The sequence below is a fragment of the Populus alba genome, chromosome 15 (assembly GCF_005239225.2).
Source record: "Populus alba chromosome 15, ASM523922v2, whole genome shotgun sequence".
NCBI lineage: Eukaryota > Viridiplantae > Streptophyta > Magnoliopsida > Malpighiales > Salicaceae > Populus > Populus alba.
This window is the reverse complement of record NC_133298.1, coordinates 3,620,007-3,644,531: the sequence shown is the minus strand read 5'-3', so window position 1 is coordinate 3,644,531 and position 24,525 is coordinate 3,620,007. Positions and strand designations below refer to the sequence as shown.

Genomic DNA, 24,525 nt, shown 5'->3' with positions numbered 1-24,525 from the left:
GTGGACATTAATGAACAGAATAATTTCCATATGGCAAAAGGTATGATTGTGCTCTTCGTTAAGGATATGGGGCACGATCGATTCAAGAAGCCAGATGAAACACAGAATGTCATCCAAGAAAATGCATACAATTCTTGCATGTAAAGTCAAATGATATTTAAGAAAATGGATTAATTTAATCATGTTCAGTATGTTGCTTTGAGATGAATAATGGACAACAGATCCCCGATGACCTAAATTACATAGAAAAGGGGGGCCAAGCTCCCCAAGGAATTAATGAAGAAAAAAAAAACAAATGAAAAATGACACCATGAAACTTTCTACTAACAAGAATGAAGTTCCATGTCTAATCTACACAGCTAAATGAGGGGTGTGCTACGAGTCCACCGCTGACAACAAAAACAGAGTCAACTTCTAAAGCAATCAGAAGAAACCTTTAACTGAAAACCAAAACTGCGGCGCAGACCGCCATCAGCACAGTGAAAAACAGATTAGGATTGCCCTGGAGAATCGATCCTGCAGAATCTTTGTGACCTAGATCCCTGAAGATGCAAACAGAATATTAGCTGTTCATATGTGAAAAAGCAAGAGAGAGAGATTTATGAAATGGTTTCTGATACGTACTTCTGTTTGGAAGCAAGAGCACCACAAAATAGAACATTGTCAGGGGGGGCCATCTCTGTTTCACCGTTTTCCTCCGGATTGGTGATTTTCATATATGTTTCTTGGCCGAGATACCATCTATCAAGATTTTCTACTCTCAGATTCCATATTCCAACATTGTCAAGGGAAGCAAGGACTGCTGTCCACCCCCCAGGGTAAACCTAAACACAAAACAGAATAAAAAAAGGGGGGCTTGTTGAAAAACTATGTAAGGTTCATCATCCCAGAATCTCCAAAAATTAAGAATCCTCTTAGCATGCTAATCAATTAAAGCTGCTTTTACAGCAGATGAATAAGCAGATAAAAGATACCCAAGGAAAGAGTGCAGAAAATCTCTAGAACTAAAATAGCCCTGCCACAACATAAAAACATATGCATGCAACATATACAGTAACACATGATCCAGATAGAAAAACCAACCTCTATTGTGCAGCGAGAAATAGAATCCCACTTATTGTATGAACCTCTGCTGTTCTCTGACCAAATCCCCCAGTCCATACTGAATTTGGAACAACAAATTGTTATATAATAATACTTAATTCCAACAGCTAACATATTAGAAGAAAAGGAATGCATTCTTACCCAACAACAAAAAAGGAGTAACCATTCATGTGAAAGCTCTGCATTTTGGTATCATTGTTCTGCAATATGACTTCTATAAACCCCTTATATGTAGCATTAATGACAGAGGTATCCCTCCGAAGAGGTCTGTTAAGTGGCTCACTGGGAAAATCAAGCTTGTAAGATCCCTTCACTTGGTTGAGGTCAGCAAGTCGCATTGGTGTGTCCGGATTGACAAATGATATCCCATTCAGAGTTGCACGCAGCTTCCCATCAATGGTAGATGGTGGCAAGCTCCTTAAGACATATGTGTCCGTCACATTGATTGAACCATAGTGAAAAGACCCCTGTGGATTTGGGCGAGCTCCACTTGCAGTTGTATTTTGCCTAATGCATGTGAAAACAGCAACGTCTGTCTTAACTAAATAGCTAAAACCATGACTTCACTAAACCTAAATGAAAAATATGCAGGAAGAAATAAAACCAGCTGGCTCTTTATTCATATGCATCAACACATGAATGACACCTAGCCTTGCGTGCTATAATGCTGGCTGCCCAAAGGGCAGAAAATCTTAATAAAGTTTTCCAATTATCGCTGAGAAAATATTTTCCAACCAGTGAAATCAGAAAAATACTAAATTGAAAGCAATCTTCTCCTCTTCTCTAAGCAGATAGTTTTCTCCTGTCCTGCTTTAAAGCATTCCTAGGGAGGTATCCTTTCCATTTTTCAATTGTAAAAACAATAAAAGACATATATTTATAAACATTAAAACAAAAATTTGCATTGAAAATGCTTACTCAAAGATGTTTCTTCTTTTACACTCTTGAAACAAAATAGAACATTATCTCCTTGTTCCTTCTTCACTAAGTAGATGGTTTTTTCCTCTCTTGCTTTAAAACATTCCAGGGAGATGTTCATTCCTCTTTTCCAATGTCAAAACAAAAGGATAGACACACAAATTTATAAACATAAAATGCAAGAATTTACAATGGATGTGCTTGCTCAAAGATGGTTTTCTTTTACATTTTTAAAACAAAAGCAAAATCGTATCTGGGCATGACATATCTGAGACCATATATAGATAAATTGTACTAGAAAATGACCTCCTGAGTTAAAGAAATAACCTGATGGCCTTGGGCTGGTTCATGGCTGACCATTGGTTATAAATATCACTTGGTGCTTCAGGCAGAGGACCAGTTGCACTCCCTTTTGAATTTGAATATTGCAGAATTCCTACACCTGTGACCTTTTGCCAAAGTGATTCATTCACAAACCGAGCACTTGCTACAATATAGTAATCACTAGTAGCATTCTGATCCATGGTAACCAAAAAGGAACAAGACTGCCCCACATGAATATCAAAACTAGAGAAATTTTGTTGCACAGTATAATGTCCCTCTGTTTCCACAAGCAGCAGATTGTGTCCCTGGATTCTAAAGTTCAAACTAGTAGAAGTCCCAACATTATGCACACGAAATCGGTAAGTCTTGCCTGCAAAACATAATACATTGCCAATTAAAACTTTGAGCAGATAAGCATATTTGACACAGTATGAACATATAACAAATAGTTGAATCAATTCAACATGTATAGTAGTTAAACATCTAATTATGGACATGTACAAAAAGTTCTGGGCTTGAAAATGATTGTATGAAACAATATCACCACCAAAATCACCAAAATGAGAAAAAAATTGAAAAAATTGAAATCGAAAGAATAAAATAGCAAGTAGGCTATAACCGATTATCAAACATGAAACAATTCAATTACGCTACTAAGAAAACAGATAATCAACGGACAAGAAAGAAAACTGCTTCACGCACAATCAAAGGCAAACAAAAATATGGTTTAATGAGCATTTCACTTTCCATTCCTGAAGAACAAACCTGGATCAACTTTGATGGTTTCATAAGGTAACCCATCAGGCACAAGAGTTGTGTTGTATCTGTAAGGCCCTTTCCCATTAATTAAAACTCCATCAGGCATTCCAAGGTCTTTTCCAGAGTCAAGATCAGCTCTCAGCGCCTGAAATTCAATGTAAAATATCACCATTAGAGTTCAATCCTGAAAAACATCAAAGCATGGGGAAAAAATAAAAGTAAACCTCCTAACAAAGACTAACCGAATGGTTCCGTGTATACCAGTCACCAATCAGGAGTACAAAATCACCATCTGGCTGAGCGAAAGGAATTTGGATAATTGCCCTGTTATTAATAACAAATGGACCAAAGCCACCGGATGCTCTTTGAAGATTCAGAGACGGGTAGTAGAAAAAGCTCCCAATCTGATCTTTTAGTTGAAAGCTGTAAGTCCAGTCCCAATTCGGAGGGATTGGACAATTTGTGCCCAGAACACCATCCTGCCATGAATTGCGTCGCATTTGGATCCCAGGCCTGTTAAATAGTCAGCCATCAACCCAAAGTTTCAGAAAATCACTCTCCATGTGAATTATGAGGAAAGAATAGGAAACGAGACAAAAACCAAAACATATATATACTGCATAAAAACCTACCATGTCATTAGGAGGTTTTCATCCAAATCATTTCGTACATTTATAACAACATTATTGTTAGTAGTAGCATTAACAAGAGGACCAGGAAACTGTCCGTTGACAGCTATAACCTGCAATTATATGTTAACAAATAAGTAAATAATACATCAAAATACAGAACACGGACTAAAAGGAGAGCACAATTTTTTATCCCCAACACATTTCCACAATACCTTAACAATTTGAATAGAATGAGCAAAAGAAAAACACGTAAAGGGGTAAAAAACAAAACACTAAAAGCATTAACCTCAAAATAACGATAACTTGAAAATAAAAATCCTTCACAAAGCTGTGTAAAGCCATATACCATAATGGCCAGTGTTTGACTCTACAGCAACAAAACAGATAAAAATGGTTTTTTTTTTTTGGAAAATAATGCACTTTACTACATAGAGAAAACAAGAACTAACAAATAAGCCTACATGGAGAAATCATCTTGAGCTAGCCAAGAATCATTGTATTAATCTAGTTCAGCAGCAGTAAGAGACTGTTTGGTATTGTAATCGCGCGCCGGTAATGAAATGTACGTTTTATTTAAAAATATATTAAAATAATATTTTTTTTATTTTATAAAATTTATTTTAAAATCAATATGTCATAACAATATAAAAACACTAAAAATAATTTAAAATAAAAATCATTTTTCAAAAAAAAAAGTTTTTGAAACAAAATAAACAGACTACGAGAATTCAAACTACTTCAAAGCACCTTGAAAGAAACAAAACCCATTAACGCTAATGTCCTAAAACACCATACTGACCAGATCTCATAAGCCAAAAACAACCACTAAAAGTCCTAAAAACCCCAAGAACAAAGCTTTAAAAAATGGAAAAGATGAAGTCTACAGAGAGAATCAAGGGGAACCTTTTGAGGAACACCAAGAGGAGAGACAGTGATGTAAGAGAGCTTGAAGTCGTAAGAGACAGTTGGGTCGGCTGCAAGAGAGAGGGTTGAAAGCAGAGCAATGTGAATCAAAAGAAACAGAGAAGTTGAAGAGGAATGGAACAAAGCCATAGAAAAGCTTGAATCTTTTTCAGTGTTTTGGATTTTTAGAAAATACTGGAAGAAAGATTTTCAAGATTTTTGTGAAATGATTTTTACATGATCAAAAGAAAACAGGAACTTATTAAGGAGATGGAGAGCGGGAGTGAGTGCTCTGCTGCGGAGTAGAGGAAAGTTGAGGTTTTTTGAGGAAGAGAGAGGTGCCTCTATTTTTGGTTTTGTAAGAAGAGAAGCCCTTGGATAAATTAATAATATCTTGGAGACTTTTTGTGGGGTTTGGAAACAGGGTACTGGCTAAGCCGGTTTTAGTCTAGGTTATGTGAAGTTTAGTAGATGTATTTGATTTTTCTTTTTGGAAAAATAAATTAATTGGTGTTGATTTTTATTTAATGATCTTGCAAAGAGGAATTAAAATGAAAAGTGAGTTGCAAAGAATATATATATATATATATATATATATATATATATATATATATATATATATATACTCTTTTCGTTTGTGTTTATTGTGTGGAAATTAGAATTTGTAAAAAGATATAAGAGATTTTCATTAAAAAAATATACATAACCAATTTTCTCTATCTCTAAAATTATGAAATTTAAAGTTAACAAACAAGTAAAAATAGAATTGCTTGGTTATTTTACACTAATTTCATTATTAAATTAATACATTATAGTTGAATTGATATTTTTATGATTTCTTTCCTTTTACAAAGCTTTCAAATTTATACTTCTAAATAAATAAAAAAAAATGAGAAATTTATTATTAATGGTATTGGCACTTGTTTCAGAGAAAAGCTTTCAAGTTATAAAATTTAAAATTTATTACAAGCAACAATGTCATTATATTTATAAAATAAAATAAAATAAATAACAAAAATCAATTATAAGCTTTTTTTATTTTCATTGTGAAACCAGTTGCATATGCAAAGCTTAAATGAAACTTGAATTCAAAATAATTTTTTATAAATATGTAATGTTTCATTACAATTTATGTTTTTTCTTCTAGTGTCATGATGACTACATTTATTTATTAAAATTTGAAGATTTTTTTGTATTATATTTGAAAATAAATGGATAAATTGAAACATAAAATAGATATTATTATTTGAATTATAATATAATTACGAAATTCAACCCATTGATCTAGCAATTCTAAACTTAATCGTAGCCGGATTTTATTTTAAACTATATTAAACATTAATCCAGTCGAGCGAGTCAAACTCAAATGATACGGTACAGGCAACATTTGAGCAAATTGTGGCATTGGCTAATTATATTACTGGATATAGCAGGTGACAAGAGACAGTGACAGCCGTTAGTCAATCCAGCAGAACGCGCAAGTACCGGCTTCTAGTGCTTTCCTTTTCAAATTATTTTCAAGAACAGCCCACGATTTTATTTTTATTCTATTTTCTATCCTTTCAAACGTTTCTCAACGTTCGGATTTTGCCACGGAAAGCGCCACACAACAAAACTGCATCCTCGCCCCCACACCTTCTCTATTGTCTCTCCATTATTTTTGCAAATTACACTCTGAATGGTCCCTGAAGTTACTGGGTTTGGTCGTTTTAAGCCTTATATTACAAATGTGAGCATACCGGCTTATTTTACGACTGCTGATTTGTGGTTATTTAAGAGTTTGTTTGACATGAATTTTGAGTTATGAGTTTTAAACTTTGAGTTATAGCTCAATTTTTTTATATAAATAAATCTTGATAAAAATAAGTAAAAATATGCTTAGTAAAAATGACCCAAAATAACCTTTTTAAAGAATAAACACAGTATAAATTAGAATTTATAAGTTAAAAATTAAAATTTTCATTTTTTTATTAAATCAATATCTTGAGTTATTTTTGTAACAAACTTTTGATTTGAGTTATAAATTATTTATAAAAAAAACATACTTATAACTTTTATTGGAGTCAAAGGACAAAAAGTTACTTAAATCAATTTGCAAAAACCATACCAAATGTAATATAAATTCATATACCATCTTATATATTTATACAGCAGCATGGTGTCTGTCTTAATGTTGAGATTTGATTAGCAATTTATATTCATATTTATGACAACAAATCAATATATATATATATATATAAAGAGAGTGGAGTGAAAGTAAAGAAGGCAAAAGCATTCATTTTATAGCAATTTACAGCTCATATAATCTATGTTTGAGTGACATTATAACACATATGTGATAGTGTAGAATTGTAGAAAAATAATCACTCTGGTTATAATAGCTATTTTTTTAATTAAGATAAATAATACTCATAATTAAAATATGTTGTATATTATAAGCTGATTATAATGATATAAATAAATATAATATTAAAATTTAATGGATAATGAATTCAGATATATATATATATATAGATGGATTAATTCCAACATAAATAGGTACATGGATCTTAAATTCCAAAACCATCACATACAATTATTAGTATGAAAATCAAGCATGGTTGTGTTGGATAATCAAGTGGGTGGATTTACTTTCATTCCCAAGATTAAAGGATCCAAACCAATGTGTACAACATTTTAGAGAAAAGATTAAACTGATCAAAACATGAAACATTTGGGACCATATTAAACATGACCTCTTCAATTTCTATACACCGTGGACTGTCCTCGTGGCCCCATCACTAGCTAGTCCGGCTCATTATACACTCCACGCGGTGGTGCTTTTGCCCATTTTCTGGTCCCTTGAACACGTAGGTGGAACAACTTAAATTTCTTAGTTGGAAAAGCTAATAAATGACTTTTAGATGGCAAGAATTATTTGGATCCATTTTCCTAGTTCATGTTGGGTAATCAAGCATCGCATCTAATTTGAAAAACTTTTATTAATCCATAATCCCTTGATTTATGCATGATTGGTAACATTTTTAATGTTGTTTGAGATGGTTGACTCGAATCCCAATTGGGTTGGTTGACTCATTGAAAAACATGTGATTTGAATTGCAATTTAATTTGGTGACGCCCTTTTTCTTAAACATAATTTAGTGTTATTTTTTTTTTTAGTTTAATGTGGGTGTTCGGGCCAGCTTGCGTACACCTCGACTAATTTCACGAGTCCTAAAATTAACAACTATATAAGTTTATAGTGGCTATCATACGAGCAACTCCAGAACTTGAACATGAGAATATATAGTATTTAGTGCTACTTTGCTATCCTAGGAAGATGAGAGAATATAGGCTTTAGCTCTCAAAATTACCAATGAAGTTAATTCACGATGTCTTGTCATACAATCAAATCATGACATGGAACACACAAGGAAATAGCTTAGAGCTTGTACCGTCGAGGGATATAAAAGAAGGCTAAAAAATCAAGGTTGACATTTCTTATTTTAGTTGATTGATCAATGATTAAAATACTCTTACTTTTCTAGAAAAAATTACATTTTTTATTGTTATTAAATATAACTTAGTACAAGATATGGAATGTAAATTGGATAAGTTATTTAAAATTAATCTAGATAAATAAAAAAAAATAAAATTATTTTATTTTATAAAATAAATTAAAAATCAACTTGGATTTTAACAGCAAATTGATTTTTTTAACACCTAACCTACAATAAGAGACTAATGTGATTGAGTCTTGTAAAATTATTACAACTTTGATAGCAGTGCTTTATCTATTTAAATACAAAGTTTGTTTTATTTTTGCATTGGAAAAATGTTTTTGAAAAGTACTGATTTTTTTTTAAAATTAATTTTTTTATGTTTTTATATCGTTTTTATATGTTGATATCAAAAATAAAATTTTTAAAAAATAAAAAAAATATATTATTTTAATACATTTTAAAACAAAAAAAAATACACTTTAAAAACTAATTACTACTACAATATTAAAGAAACTCTAAGCCTTGTCATTTCTCATATCATTCTTGTCTTTCACCTTCATCTTTTATGAGTCATGATAGCTTAAATGTATAAGCAAGAGCAACATGCATTATATTAGAAAATTATATAAATTATATATTGAAATTTTATTTAATAATTTAAGGTTTTAGATAAAATAATTTTTTTATATTATATCATAACTTTGTTGAACAAAAAAAATTATTTATTAAGCACTCCCGTTTCCTAGCTTTCTACTTAATTATTGTGAAAGACATCATATATAGGGCACCCATGGATACTAGCAAAGTTTGTTCAGTTGATAAAATTGACTTATGATCTTGAGGGATAGTCTATTTGTAAATGGGCATGTGCCAATTCTATAAATCATGAATATTAATTAGCTCCAAAACAAGGATATGATGATGAATTTCTTTTAAATCCTCTGATTATGGCGCTAATGCTCTATATTTGACTGTAATAGAAAAATAAACTCTATCCCATTATACTGTTTTTTTCCTATCTATCATAATAAAGATAACTTTCAACTCCCAATCACTTCATTCAAATCCCAATTCAGAATATTTTTTTTAATGTGGTACTTTTTTTAAGCTATGCATTTGACATGCCGAGACTTCTTCTTAATCTAGGATTTTTGTTATGCTCTCCGTGTTAATGCTATAAGTATCTATTAGTTATAACTTAAATATTTTTAAATTTTTTACATATATATATATATATTAAAAATTCATTATTTAGAAGGTCAAAAGTAAGGTATTAACTTAATATACTTAAAATTGGTAAAATATCATATCAAAATAACATGGTATGCTTACTTCTAAACCTAACACTCTTGATTTTAGCAACGCGTTGAGTCTAATTACATGTGGATCTGACATCCACATCTTTGAGTTTAGTGACATGCTAAGCTCAAATGGATGTAAGTTTAGCAAAATGTCAAACTCAACACTCTTGGATTTAACTCGCGTTGAACCCAATTACATGTGAGTATGGCGGGATCCAGATTCAATATTATTAGGTTCAGCTACATGCCAAGCTCAAATGTATTTGAGTCTGATATACTATCAAACTCAATATCATTGAGTTCAGCTACATAATAAACCCAAATACATACGGGTTTGGTAAAATGTTAGACTCAATATCTTCTTTAGGTTTAACTACATGCTAAGCTCAAAAACACGTAAATCTAGCAAGATATCAGATCCACTCAAATGCATATGAATCTAGCAAGATATCACATTCAATATCTATAAATTCAGCTATATGTTAAGTTCTATTACATATGAGCTTAGCAAGATATTAAAATCAATATTTTTGGTTTCAACTACGTGCTAAATGTAATTACATATGAGTCTAGTAAGGTATTAGATTCAATATTCTTGGTTTAGTTATATACTAAGCTTAAATATATAAAAATTTAAGGATTGCAATACCCTGCACCCTTGGCTGTAGAGTAACCCAAGCAAATCATCCTTAACTTTAATTACCTTGATCATAACTTAACAATTTAGATGCCACCTTGAATCCTATCCTCCCCTTCTACAAAAACATGTGAGGAGTTTGCTTTGCAAGAATGATTTGCTGTGATTCGATATTAGACATTGGAATTTTGAAGATCCAATCTTAATGCATGTTAGATTGCTAAGCTCATAATCTTCTAATTTAGTCACAAAATCCGATTGTAGATATATTCTATATGCATATGAAGAAAAAGTGACAGCTACAAAATTCCATGAACATGATCTTGGTTCTAGGTCTTGAAGGTCCCTCCATGTGCCGACGAAGTCATATCGCATTAGTTTATTTATTTTTAATTAATTTGGACAAGTGGAAAATCGACCACCAAATATAGAACTACCCATATGATTAAATAAGTCGCCAAGCTCGTCTTCTCTGTTGAGTTTGATTTCTTGGGGGCAACAACTACCTTGCACATGGGAGTTGAGGAACTTGTTGGCGTCCCTCTATGGATCTATGCATCTTTTCTGCGAATGGTTTTGATTTATTTTTTTAATGCTATATTTTTAATATTTATTTTAATAAAAAAATATTTTTAAAATATTTATTTTAATCTATTTTCAAATTATTTTTTTAAATAAAAAATACTTTTAAAAATATCTGAAAAATAAAAGTGAAAGTTTTGCATGACACCCCCTTAACCGCTACTTCATTCAAGTCGGTGAGAGCATGCTTGTGACAGCACGAAAGAAACAAAAAATGATATAGTTTTGGATAAGAAGGAAATAGGATAAAAAAAGACAAGAAGTGCAGAAAATCGAAAAAATAAATAATAAAAAAATACTATGGTCATGCTTATGGCCATGAGCCAGAGGCAATACTGCCCATCAATCATGCACTAAAAGGCTGCATTAATCCTGACAAAGTGGTAAGTATTGAAATAATTTGAATAAGCATTTTTTTTTTTAATATAAAGTTCTGCAGAAATACCAAAGCCCAACGTCTAACGGTCCAACTGCATCCCTAACAGCTGCCAGCTCATATCTGGGAAGGATTGACTTCAAATATCGTCATGGAATTTAGCATCATTTTGTAGAAGAAACACCCCCACGTTCTGTTTATTTCGTAATTTTAATGACTCAGCCCCTCGTCGTTTTGTAGAAGAAGCACGTGATACTCTGTTTTAAAATATTTTTTTATTTAAAGATATATTAAGATAATATTTTTTATTTTCTAAAAATTATTTTTAATATAAAAAACAATTTTAAACAATAATAATTTTCAAATAAAACTTCCTTCCCAGACACTGTCTTAATTCCAATTATTGCAAGCTCTAAAATTAAATTACTTCTCAGGTGTGGTACTTGGCCTCTTGAACATGTATATTTTTGAGCTGAGCATGTCAGATGATGAATCAAATTATTCTATGTTAAGCATAATTATTAAAGTTAGTCTAGTGTAACTAGTTAATTCAATATGTTATTAGCTCAAAACGTTTAGTACAAATCCACTAACTATGGCTGCAAGAAAATAAATACATGTGGGTAAACATCTCAAGGTTTTCATGTTTCTTCAAATTCTTTAATGAACAATAATATAAAAAATAAATTATTAAATTATTAAAAATCATAAAAAATAACAGGTGTAAAAGTTAACTTGAACTGTAGAGCGACTCAAAGTCACTATTTTTCTTTTTTGTTCTTTCTTCTTCTTCTTCACACTACTTCAAGAAAATCAATATAACCCATAAAAACTAAACACATCGTTTTTAGATTATCTTAAATTTGAGATTTAATGATATATTTATAGGATTAGGATATTAACATGGGTGTCCGGACTAACCTCAATTAATTTTGTAACCCTGCTCTTAAGTTAGCAATCATGTAAGCCTCCAGTGATCATGAGATTTTTAGGATTCAATCTAATTTATGACTTCTAAAAACAAACTCAGAGTTTGATTATTAAGTTACATCCATCAAAGTTAATTACTATTATTTTTTGATTTGTTATGAAGTGGAGGAAATTATTGTATATTGCTAAATATGGTTTTGTCAATATGATATTTTATTCATAACAAAGGCTACTCCACCCTAAAAAATAATTGAAACTTAAAATTTCATTTCATTTCATTCCACTTTGAATTTTTTTGAGTCCCTAAAAATTAATTAAAACTCAATTTCTCATTCTAATATGCTACAACTAAAAATATTTTGTAGTTCTACACTCTTATTTTCAAAAATTCATTTTTTTTCCGTACATTTTGATTTTAGATTTGAAGCACCAAGGAGAAATTAGTTTCCTCCAACATTTTAGTATCTCATATATATATCATGAAATTAGAAATTGGTTCTCATTGCTCTGAGCAAAATTTTGTGACATCAGTTAACATCAATATCATTTTCTATTGCTAATGGATTGGTTATATTCATGGTAAAAGCATGTCATATCCCTCTGGACCATATGATTTACATTATCTGAAACTTGAAAGTATAAGGTTTGTCACCCCTAAAATTAGAGTGTTGACATTGACATGATAATTTCAGGGATCATATGATTTATATTATATTTTTATTATATAACGAGATGTTTGGTTAGATGTGATGAATGATGTAATTAATATATATTTATTTTTGCTGCTGTGTTTGTTTTTAGTGATATAAACTATCATTAAAAAAAAAAATATGGCAGCAAAAATATGAATTTGTTGATTAGGATCGGATTATATATATATATATATAACAATTTATGAATAAAAATAAATATGTAGATTAAAGTAGATTTTTAAAGATTAAATAGATTGAATTGAATTTTGGTAAAAGCCTCCAGAATCTTCCTCGTATGTTGGCCTTACCTTGGATGATGAACAAAAGAAAAATCTTTATATTCCTTCCTCTACATGGGCCAATGCCTAGGGTTTGCAGATAAAATTTGGTCACGATACTGAAGCTGCTCCCCCAGCTCATAATCCACTAACGTGATCCATAAATCCAGCCCCTGGCAAGTTAAAGTCAAGGCAAGTGGATCCTCCTCGAGGCAATTGACTTTGTGGACAAAGATCACAGAAGCCGCACCTTCGACATTGGCTCAGAAGTTCCTCGAGGTATGATAAAAATGGAAATCACGAAGCTTGCTTTCCGAATTGGATTCCTGAAAATCACCCGCCACCTGATTGCTGGGTTTAAGACGGTGGTTAATTTCTGGGAATACTGCAGAAATCTCTCTGGGCTTGCGTAATGGTCAAATTGTTGTCCCGAAACAATTTGGGCTCTGAATTGCCAGTGGCCGAATAGAAGATTGAGGCAGCTGGGCCACACCGGCCCAAATGAGACCCATGTTTTAGATTTGTTCTTTGACTCTGTTTCCAAGTTTGGCATCATTTAGTTCGTCAAGAAGTGAAAATCTATCAAATAAGAACAGAATTTTCATATTAATTGCATAAAAAAAAAATGCATAAGACATTATTCATCATAATATCAAACACACACTAAAACTAACAAGGCTAATGATAGTCTTTAAACAAAGGGCAGGTACAAAATTTCAAAATTGTGACTTTATTCCGGGATGAAATCCAGTTTGTGCAAACTACAAAACCAAGGGATTAAATTGCACAGACAAAAACAATCTCATGTGGTTGCCTCAAGGTTTTCACATATTTTTTTACAACCAAATGAAACAGTAAAAGAATATAATACAATAGGCTTAATGGAACTGAGAGTAATCCACTCTAATTATGGTCAAATACGAAAGGATGGATAAATGCAGAATTCAATTCCCAAATCTTGAGTGTGGCCTTAACGTTCACCCCAGTTGCGTTGTTAAATAAGAACAGCCTTGCATCCCCGTAAATTGCTTTTGTTGGATAAATTCTTGATGTTATCACTCTTCTTCCTCCTTGAGCAAAACTCTCCACAATTGAATGATCAACCTGCATAAAAAATCTCATCAATCATCTTCTAAGTTTGATGTATTTTCTCATAAACCTCTTTAACTTGTTGTGTGGGAATCATGAAGCAGATCTATCTCCCTTACCAATAGCCTCATTTGAAACTTTTCGTCTGTGAACACAGGAACTGTGCTTCCATAAACATGTTTGAAAACGTCTGAAGCTTTTGATGACCTGCATCAAGCAACATCTATCAGTTTACAGCACAGTCTTCTAGTCAGAACATTGAATTTCCATCATCATTCACCAGCCTGCCTCCCGAGGCGGCGCGACACCGAAAACCCCACCAGACAAGTTCATATATTGAGTGTGCACAGATTAATCTAAGGAAATCTCTTTTCAGTAAGTGAATTCAATAAATCGATTTGAGACACAAACCTTGTTTCATCAGCACAGAAGTAAGTATCGACAATGCCCTCAGTTGTATTAACTGGCCGGAAAAATATAGGGGTAAGCTCTGAAAGTGTTTGGTCTGCTAGGACTAGAAGACCAAATGGTCCCAGAGCACTCCTGTCCACAGCACCACCACTGCAACCATATTTTTCATGTTTTGTCTCTGATATTATCTCTATTTCAAACTCAGCGAATATGTCTAGCTGCCAACATTGTCAAAAGAATTGTTGCTGAGAAGACATTAATACAACGTTACAAAAGAGAAGCCATGTCCAAGCTTTAGACTAGGGGTGAACAAACCTGTGTGGCCTGTCCGATGTCAAGTGGCACAACCGAACCAGGTCCAACCACAATCTCTGTAAAATCTGTGCTCCTCAACCTCAAGCTCTCAACCTCTTCCACCGGCCATTGAAGTATATTAGTTCCAGTCTTGTTATCATACAACACATTCCTTGGAATAGTCTGCAGAACAAACATTGTTAGAATTTTTTTCCCCTCTAAATAAATCATGCCCGTCTCCAAGATTCTATTATAAAACCAATTAAAACTCGCAATTATATCAAAATAAAATTAAATAAAGGGTACCTGAACAGAGGCCCATCCCTTGGCAAGATCATCAGTTTCAGTATCAGTTTCATTAATCCAGCCCCATAAGATCCTCCTTTGCTTGTTTTGGTCATAAAACGTTTTTGATGCATAATACCTTCCATAATCCACCTGTAACCCAATGCCCACGTCCTCCTTCGGATTATCCGGGGTCCATTTATCGGTTACAGGGTCATAAACCCCAATTGCATAGTGGTCCCTTTTTGTGTCATCCAAACTAGCCTTTAGCACGTGTTTGATACCCGCTCCACTAGCCGAAGTATCCAGTCCAGTTGACCCGTTTATTGCAACCGGGTAAAAATCCACACATTCCCACATACCCGTACCCGGGACCGCATGCAAGACCCCCTTCAATAACTCGAAGGTTGTAAAATTGGAGGTTTGGTACACAAGCGAAAGGCCAATGCTTTTGTTATGTCTTGACCCGATTGTGATCCGCCATGTCCCATCGGGTCCCATCCATGCTGTTGTTGGGTCCCTAAATTCGTCAGTCTCGGTTCCGTTTGGTGGTGTTATAACCGGGTTATTAGGATACTTAACCCAATCGATAAGGAGAGGATCGGATAGATTAGCAGGGTACGCGAGATTTTGGACTTGTACTGACTCGTTAGTAGACCCAGTATAAAGCATCATGATCCGACCATCAGGAAGAAGCGTGGCAGACCCGGTCCACACGCCATTTATATCGTACCAGTGATCCGGGACCATGGCGAACGGGAGGTAAAGCCAATGAATCAGGTCCGTTGATACGGCATGGCCCCATGTAATGTTGCCCCACACAGCTGAATCAGGATTGTATTGGTAGAATAGATGGTACCATCCCTCGTGAAACAATGGACCTGCAGGCAGACAATGGTTAGCCCCGTCACAAAATCACGTGCTAGCAAACACTAGCTTTTCTTGTTGAACCGAACCAAGTTGAGCTAACCACCGGTCAAAAGAGATAGCACCCATCACTTCACAAAAGGGTTGAAATCATGTGCAGAAATTTAATAAGACCCCATCTAAGTGATAGTGATGCTTGCTCCAATATATTAATGGTGCCTTATAACTTACTTTTAATTAAATAAAATATTATATAAAATAATAATAAATTAAATGTATTAATATTTTAAAAATATAAAAATGACAGTAAATGCAATAAATATCGGATTAAAGTTCAACGTGTTCTTGGCTGAAAATAAATTGTTGATGAACGCATGCACACACATCATCATCATCATCCATGAGCAGGTTCTCACTCGGAGAACCTACCGACCCCATCCAACATAATATATGGCCAAAACTGTATCCCCTTCCTGAATGGCTCGGCAACTTCTAAAAGCCATTCGTTATCACGTCGAGTTTTTTTTTGACAAATTTGTGATTTAGTCTCAAAACTTTTTTTCTTAAAAAAACTATATTACTTAGATAAAAAGAATAATTAATTGGTCGAGCAGCAGCAACTCGGAAACCTAAACTTTTTTTTTTTTTTTTAACCACAACCTCGAGCGCAGTTTCACAACTATTTTCAACTCCAAATATATGGCCATGGTAGCAAGTTAATGGTTGCCAAATGTTTATTGTTATACTATTCGGACAGTATCAGCCGACCAATCTTATTTCATTCCCTTTCCACACAATATGGACAAATTTTCCACATAAAAAAGTCGAATTATTGCAAGATATATATATATATATATATATACACTGATCATATCATCAGATCAAAGTTGGTGCATGGACTAGAAGTTGCCAACCCCCACATGTGCATTATTTCGAGCCAATAAAATAAATAATATAAAGATGGTCAATTCCTTTTTAAATGCAAAACACTTCTAGGCTTTCGAGGGTTAGCTAGTCTCTCGCGTGATTGCGTGTGTGTATTTAGTAACGTGTGATATAGAGTATTTAAAAAATATATATTTTTAAAAGATTTTTTTAAAAAATATATTTTTAAATAATTTTTAAAATTTTTTAATATCAACATATTAAAATTATTAAAAACACTAAAAAATATTAATTTAATATTTTTTAAACAATTATCACGCTCTCAAATATTCTTTAAAATAAATAAAAGAAATAAGCAAACATTGCATTAGCATTCTATTCTTTTAATCAACTACAAATCAAATTAAATATTGTATCATCTCTCATAATTTGTAAAGAAGAGTAACATCAAACTTGTTTTAAAATGATATGTTAACCTCAAATCGATATCAATCTTTTTTTAAGCCAATTAAAATTAAATTTTAATCCCATATAAGAATAACAAAATAATTAAATATCTTGCATTCAAAATTAAGAAATATTATTTTTTTAGAGATTTAATTAATTAAGCTGGAAAAAAAACTCAAAAAACCCTTTAACATAAGAAAAACAAAAATCTACTAACCCTTTTTTATTTTAATGAATAAATTGTATTAAAAAAATACGATTCTACCCATGAAACTAAGCACAATAAAAAACGTAATAATAAAAGTTTGGTTATAATAATAAAAGTAAAAAAAGATGTAGTGCAAGTCATGGAAAGGACGTACCATCAGGATCTGAAGCAGCAGAAACGAAGCGATTCCCCCACCAAAGACAGCAATAATGAGAGGAAGAAACAAAGAAATGACAATAAGGATTTCATTAAAACAAAGCAACAAAACAATGATAAAGATTTATTGAAATATAAGGAAAAAAAAAAAAAGTTCTACAATGTTACCTACCATTAATAGCTAGAAATGAAAAATGAAGTGAAGAATTAATATTGCACCTACCATTCATCCAATTCTTCTCAGGTTGAAAATGGTAGGCAGTTCTTTGCCATGAAAACATAGCATTTGTCCAATTATAGGAGACCTTATCGCTGAAAAATGATGGATTTGACTTTGGTGATACCCCTTGAGCCACTCCTCTTGGCTCTGCCTTGGAAAATGACTCTGTAGGTCTTGGCGTTGAAGATGACCGGTTTTGGTTTTGCTCAGGTAATGACTCTTGGCTTTGGTTAATGATTAATGCGACTAAAGATAGCAAGAAAACGAGTGAGGCAAGTGTTGCAGTAAAAACCTTAAAGGGTCGCCGGATTCTTGCCGGAGAAGGGTTGTCTGGCAAGAGAGTGTACGGTGCATGTTCAAGGTCAGAGGAGGTATGGGAGGGGTTAGTCTCCATTTCTTTTGGTGGGAGTTTCGAGAAATGCAAAAGTGAAGTGAGATAAAAATGGACTTAAATAGTAAATAGAGAGAGAGAGAGAGAGAGAGAGAGAGAGAGAGCTTAAATAGAGAGAGAGAGGGAGAGGGAGAGGGAGAGGGAGACGGTGTTGTGTCAGAGACCCATTTGCTAGGTAGATCAGACTAAGGGTTGAAGTGTAGTGGAGGCTCGAGCATGATCTGGTTGTTTATGGGCGTGGATTTGTAGTTGTCCAACTTAATTGGAGAGAGGGAAATGGTTCTAAACAATGGAGCATGTTTATGAGTGCAAATGGGAAACAAATAATGTTTAGAACCTAAATAGTTGCTTTCGAGCATAGCGTACGAAATATTATTTTACAATACTCAAGATATAACCGGTATAGAAAATAAAATATTTTTTTATTAAAACAATGACATGAAATATATATACAGCGGAAGTTCAAGCTTTGAATGGTAAATTACAAGGAATTAGGAAAGTGTATAATTGGAGGTAGGTGTGATCTTAGGTTCATACCTTCTAGTCAAACTCCTAAAGCATATCTTTAGGAATTGAGATTTTTTTTACAAGGAATAAAGACACAGAAACACCTCTCACGCTACCTTACAATAACACACAGTAAAAATAGTAATTTCTGCATACCAAGATTGAATTTTTAAACTGGCTAATTATATACATGTAGAAATTCCTGTTTTATATGGCAAAAATTTGTTCCGAAATGCGTACTGCAAGTTAAAAGCCATTGATCTGCCGCAATACTTTGAAGAAACGTGATTATGTCATGTGTTATTAGGAGTGGTAGGTTGTAGGAGCAAGAAAAAAACTGAAAACCGATTATACTAAGAAAAAAAAATAATCAAAAAAATCAAACCAAAAAAAAATGATTAGAACTTTGAAAAAACTTATTGATTCGGTTCGGTTTTAATTTTATAAGCACGAAACTGAAATAATTAAACCCAAACCAGAAAAAAAACTGAAAATAAACAGAACCAAACTGGAAAAAAACAAAATCAAGTTGAAAAACCAAATTAAACCAGCTTGAACTGTTTTTTTTTTTTAAAATAATCAAACTAAAATTGAATGGTTTGAATCAATTTCATTTTTTTTTTTTAAAATAATTTAATTAATTTTTTATAAAAACCAAACTAAATAAAAAAATGATATACACTAAGTTGGGTGATTTGAAGACTTCAACTTTAATGGGCCACGCATTCATAAATTGGATGTGGACATATGGGAATGTTTTTCTAGCACGTGTTAATTTGTATTTTACTTTAATTTAGTAAGGTATCAATTACTAGCCATTTGGAAGTTTGAATACATCAAAATAAGAGCTGGTAAACCCAGTTTTTGTGAGTTGAATATTTGGTTGATAAAAAAAGATTTCATTTAAAAAAAAACACTTCAAAATAATATTAAAAAATCAAATAGAGTTTTAATCAGGTAATAAATTAACTCAACAAGTTGATCAAATTTAATAATATTAATCTCCATTCAATATGAAATCCGGCCAACACAAATCTTGGATTTTGAATAACCGACAAGTTGTTTAAATATGTCTCGCCATAATTACCGCGAATGATATATTGTCGTTTAGAATAATCACATTCCTTCCAAGTTTCTATTAGCTAAATAGATGGTCTTAAAAGCTGGATTTCTTAAAGAAGGAGCATATGAAGATTGATGCTCATCGATCATGCTTTGATTTTCAAGAGATTGGGAGATTCAGATCCAACATACATACATGTTGGGGTAGATGATTGTTTAGCTAATTTTGACTTAACCAAGAATTCTTTTGATGATATTTAATATTGTATTACAACTTAACTTGATTAGGTCTGTTTTGTCTCATTTAATTTAATTTTTTGGGACCATTAGACCTTGATTTTGACAAAAAAAATAAATAGATAGCTTCAAAAGCTGGCCACAATATGTTAGGAGCTATTTGGGAATATGACCCAAATAATATTTTATAAAAAATTAATTTTTTTTGTTTAAAATTATTTTTATGTTTTTGAATCATTTTGATATAATGATCTCAAAAAAAAATTAAAATATAAAAAATATTATTTATTTTAAAAATATATATTTTTAAAAAATAATCATATGATACACTCAAATAATTCCTTGATAACAAAGCATGTCCTTTTCAGCAAATTGTAAGAAAAAAAGCAAAACTGGTCTTATGGGAGCAAAAGATTAAACAATTTGTGGGTCAGATTTTTAATTTTATGCATGTGCACTTCCTTTCTTTTACAACCTATATATATATATATATATATATATAGAGAGAGAGAGAGAGAGAGAGAGGTCAATAAAAAATATTTTTTTGTTTTATATTCCTAAAATAATATATTTGAACTTTTGTGTCCTGATAAGAATTGTTGAGTAGGTTCTACAACAGTCTATATTTTAATTAATTATATATATAGAGAGAGAGGGGTCAATAAAAAATAATTTTTAGTTTGATATTTCTGATCTGATAGGAAAATGATATATTTGAACTTTTGTATCTTGATAAGAATTGTTGAGTAGGTTCTACACATATACATACATGTGCTCCATGTGATAAGGGAAAAGTGTTAAATAATGGCATGGAAAATAGAAGTAACTCCAATTTCTGTGATTGATTTTGACAACTACAAAGTCACGGGGCATGAATATAGGCTTTTTTTTCCTCTTAAGAAAAAGTAATGAAGAAAGCTACTGCAACCTTGATTTTCACAAGATAAATCATTTTAAAAAAAAAAAAACAAACTTCAAATGTATTAAATATTAAACGAAACTAAAAGGGTACTAGAAGATTTACTGCAGCAATAAATATTGTAGTTTTAGATTTATTTGCATAGCGGATTAGAAAAATGAAATGACTATTTTGGTATTTTCAACAAAAACAATTGGCCTAACTATTAGAGGTGATGGTTTATTTTTATAATTATTTCACTATTTTTTTCAAACTATTTTTTCAAGATATTATTTATATTATACTATTTTTTAAAAAAAATTTGTATTATACCATAATTTTTTTCATGTTTAATATTATTGATTTAATTACTTAGAACAAGAATGGTGATATTTAAATTTTTAATTACATATATAGTTATTATTCATTAAATATCCTGATATCATGTTAAAAATAATATCAAGCTAATATAATAATTTAAGATACTACAACGATATTATATTTTAAGCTAATAATTTAATTTATATTATACTTTACCGGAAATTAGCTTAGAAATACTCTTTATTGCAAAGTAAAGTTAAAAAAAAAAAAACATATATTTTGTATATATTAAATATGATAATGGTAAATATACGAGAAACTAATTGATCAAAAACACACATAGACACACACAGTAAGAAACATGGGGATGCATCATCTCCCTTCGCCATCATGACAGCAATCATAAAGGTTAAAGTGTGTGTCTGGTAAACATGGGAACATGCGAGATGACTAGACGTGTCCAGATTTATTGTCTCTTGTAGCCCTTTCAGCAAAACCACCATGTGAAGAAGAAGCTACACCATGCATGTATCCAGATTTTGGCCACAGCATTCTTAGATCTTGAATTGTTTGCAGCATTTGCTCGAAGAATGGTAGCTGGCTAGCCATGAATTTCAGTTAGGAGATCACATGATCTAGCTAGCTGATCATGGAATTCAAGCTCTATAAAGGCCAAAACAATCCCATCCCTGGCAGATATATTCCCGTCCTCAATGCCCACACAAACTCCTATCTTTTATCTGTCATGATCTCATCATCGATTCAAATACCATTTTATATTTTGAATAAGCTTGAGCTTGAGGGTAGCATTTCAAATAATATTTTACTTGAAAAGTTTGAGCATTGCATCATTAAAATAGAAATCTCGTGTTCCATGCCGTAAGTGGCTGTTTCTCGCAATCAATCTGCACCTCTTGCCGATATTGGTTTGCTTCAAATAATTAATTACTCTCTTGTTTTCATTATTAATTTAATGAAGAAGATGTTTGGAATCAAAAGACTCTTGTGTTACCCTTGAAATTAAGGTTGAAAATCCAGCCCATACTTCAAGATATTACTATTCTTTAGTCAAAATTTGAATTTTATGTTGTTATCCAATTATTTTCTAACTAATGTTATTTTCTTCTAATAGCGATCACCATCCTAACATTAAAGTTTGTAATCCTATCATATAAATGATTTTCTTTATATAGAGAATAATATAAATTTAATTTTAAAATATTATCCAACAATTTTAATTTTTAAAACTAAAATAATAATTATTAAGATGTTATCAGAATTTTAATTATTAAAGGATTGTAAGTTTGATTTTCATTTGATGAGATATATTACCAAAAAAAACATATTATATAAATTATATTTTAGAGTTTTAACTCATTCATCAGTTTAATTGCTTGAGTCAAGAGAAAAACTTTCACTAAATTTAATTAAATTTATTTTGTCTTCCGTTCATTCTTATCTCATATACGTTAATTTGCTTAGTTTTTTCAAGAAATGTTTCTCTTCCTTTATTAAACCTTGTGTTATTGAATACTAATAATTAATACTAACATGTAACGAATATATTGCGTTCTTGATCATCCTTGTTGATATATATACGGGCATTTACCTTCTTCCAAAAAAAAAAAAAGCTGTGGCTTGTGCAAGAACACAATTTTTAATCCTTTTTTTTAATATTTTTTATCATTCCTTATTGATATAGACCTTGAAAAGAATTCCAATATGAACGTTCAAATCCTATCTAGAAAGATGATTACTCCATCATCTCCAACTCCACCCCATCTTCAAAACTTGAAAATATCATGGCTTGATCAGTTTCTCTCCCCGCATAATTATTTACCTTTCATTTTCTACTACCCATCCACTGGCGATGAAAATAACGAAGAAAGAAGCAAGCAACTGCAGAACTCTTTGTCAGAGATATTGACCATCTTCTACCCACTTGCTGGAAGGTACATTGATAACAATCTCATAATTGATTGTAATGACAAGGGAGTTGAATATGCAGAAGCTCAGGTAAGCGGTTGCCTCTCACGACTTCTCGAAGGAGGAGAACTTGAGACCGAGCTGCGGAACCATTTGGCTCCACATCCAGTTCAACCTGACAACAGCCCTCTAGTACTAATCCAATTCAACATGTTTGAATCCGGTGGGGTGGCCATTGGCTTGTGTGTGACACACAGGGTGGCTGATGCATATACGGTATTTACATTCGTTCGTACTTGGGCTACAGCATGTAAATTAGGGGTTGGTGAAGTAATACGTGCCCCAAGTTTCCAATTACCTTCCTTCTTCCCATCAAGAGATACAATATCTTCTCCTAATCGATTCATCGGCCGCAATCATCAAAAGATTGTGGTTATGAAGAGGTTCGTGTTTACTGGTGCAGCCTTGTCGAAACTGAAGGCTGTTGTTAGTGCCGGTGTCAAAGGGTCACACCAGCCGACACGAGTCGAGGTCGTGACAGCAGTTATATGGAAGACACTAACAATGGTGGCTCAAGCGAAACATGGTCGGTTAAGGCCTTCCCTCTTGTCGCATACGTTTAACATGAGAGGGAAGATAGCAATGCCTATACCTGATAATTCTTGTGGGAACTTCATAAATGTGGCACTTTCACACTTTACAGCAGATGATGAGACCAGGGTGCAACTTCATGATTTTGTAGATAGAGTTTACAACGGAATAAAGAATATGGTATCAGATTGTGCAAGAGTTTCAAGTGATGATGAGTTATTTGTTATGGCGGAGAAGATCAGGATCGAGACGATAAAAGCATTTACCAGAAGCGAAATGGATCTCTATATGTTCAATAGCTGGTGTCGGATGCCAGTTTACCAAGCAGATTTTGGCTGGGGAAAGCCTGGTTGGGTTAGTGGACTGTATGTTCCCGGTGTTGAGATGGTTTTTCTTGTAGACACTAAAGATGGCGATGGAATTGAGGCATGGGTGAGCTTGGAAGAAGATACTATGCTGCTTTTTCAAGAAAATCCTGACATTAAGGCATTTACTGGCCAAGAATTACAGTATCATCAGTACTGTACAGAGTCTTGACTACGTACCTCAGGATAGCTTTAAGAGCTTGGATTTTATCGGATCATGTCCCCGAAGAGACTACTCAAGGGAATTGACTTCGAGAATAAAATTATATGATACTAACAAATTTCAAATAATATGAGTAGAATAAACTTGGGGTGTTAAAATTAAGTTTTGCAAGAGTATGGCTTCAACAAGAAATGGAACCCTTCCATGAAGAACTTGAGCATTACACAAGTAGTGTCCTCCCAAATCTTTTAGTTGTATTAATTTTATTACAAACATTTTTATTA

The 24,525-nt window shown here is 32.4% G+C and overlaps 3 protein-coding genes across 3 annotated transcripts; 1 reads left to right on the top strand and 2 right to left on the bottom strand.

Annotated features, from left to right (window-relative positions):
• Nucleotides 1–141: 141 nt before the first annotated feature.
• On the bottom strand, nucleotides 142–5,003 carry LOC118056319 (monocopper oxidase-like protein SKS1). The gene is made up of 9 exons (XM_035068496.2): nucleotides 4,641–5,003; nucleotides 3,738–3,847; nucleotides 3,348–3,618; nucleotides 3,112–3,250; nucleotides 2,350–2,716; nucleotides 1,246–1,611; nucleotides 1,084–1,162; nucleotides 625–824; nucleotides 142–542 (listed from the first exon to the last, which is right to left on the bottom strand). Exons 1-9 carry the CDS (start codon nucleotides 4,788–4,790, stop codon nucleotides 437–439), a joined length of 1,788 nt encoding a protein of 595 aa, XP_034924387.1. The 5' UTR covers nucleotides 4,791–5,003; the 3' UTR covers nucleotides 142–436.
• Nucleotides 5,004–13,632: 8,629 nt separating this feature from the next.
• On the bottom strand, nucleotides 13,633–18,481 carry LOC118056317 (acid beta-fructofuranosidase 1, vacuolar). The gene is made up of 7 exons (XM_035068492.2): nucleotides 17,784–18,481; nucleotides 17,559–17,567; nucleotides 15,019–15,878; nucleotides 14,734–14,895; nucleotides 14,419–14,636; nucleotides 14,127–14,214; nucleotides 13,633–14,022 (listed from the first exon to the last, which is right to left on the bottom strand). Exons 1-7 carry the CDS (start codon nucleotides 18,172–18,174, stop codon nucleotides 13,822–13,824), a joined length of 1,929 nt encoding a protein of 642 aa, XP_034924383.1. The 5' UTR covers nucleotides 18,175–18,481; the 3' UTR covers nucleotides 13,633–13,821.
• Nucleotides 18,482–22,945: 4,464 nt separating this feature from the next.
• Nucleotides 22,946–24,250, top strand: LOC118056304 (stemmadenine O-acetyltransferase). The gene has a single exon (XM_035068478.1). It carries the CDS (start codon nucleotides 22,946–22,948, stop codon nucleotides 24,248–24,250), a length of 1,305 nt encoding a protein of 434 aa, XP_034924369.1.
• Nucleotides 24,251–24,525: the final 275 nt, after the last annotated feature.

What these genes read in the sequence shown, in the direction of transcription:
- LOC118056304 (XM_035068478.1), top strand. Translation starts at nt 22,946, where the DNA reads ATGATTACTCCATCATCTCCAACTCCACCCCATCTTCAAAACTTGAAA.
- LOC118056317 (XM_035068492.2), bottom strand. Translation starts at nt 18,174, where the DNA reads ATGGAGACTAACCCCTCCCATACCTCCTCTGACCTTGAACATGCACCG. An exon ending in AGGGATGGGCCTCTGTTCAG is followed by an intron (nt 14,896 to 15,018) that starts GTACCCTTTATT and finishes TTTGTTCTGCAG; the next exon opens with ACTATTCCAAGGAATGTGTT. An exon ending in ACATCGGACAGGCCACACAG is followed by an intron (nt 14,637 to 14,733) that starts GTTTGTTCACCC and finishes CAATGTTGGCAG; the next exon opens with CTAGACATATTCGCTGAGTT.
- LOC118056319 (XM_035068496.2), bottom strand. Translation starts at nt 4,790, where the DNA reads ATGGCTTTGTTCCATTCCTCTTCAACTTCTCTGTTTCTTTTGATTCAC. An exon ending in GGTATACACGGAACCATTCG is followed by an intron (nt 3,251 to 3,347) that starts GTTAGTCTTTGT and finishes ATTGAATTTCAG; the next exon opens with GCGCTGAGAGCTGATCTTGA. An exon ending in TTTCTCGCTGCACAATAGAG is followed by an intron (nt 825 to 1,083) that starts GTTGGTTTTTCT and finishes TTTTGTGTTTAG; the next exon opens with GTTTACCCTGGGGGGTGGAC.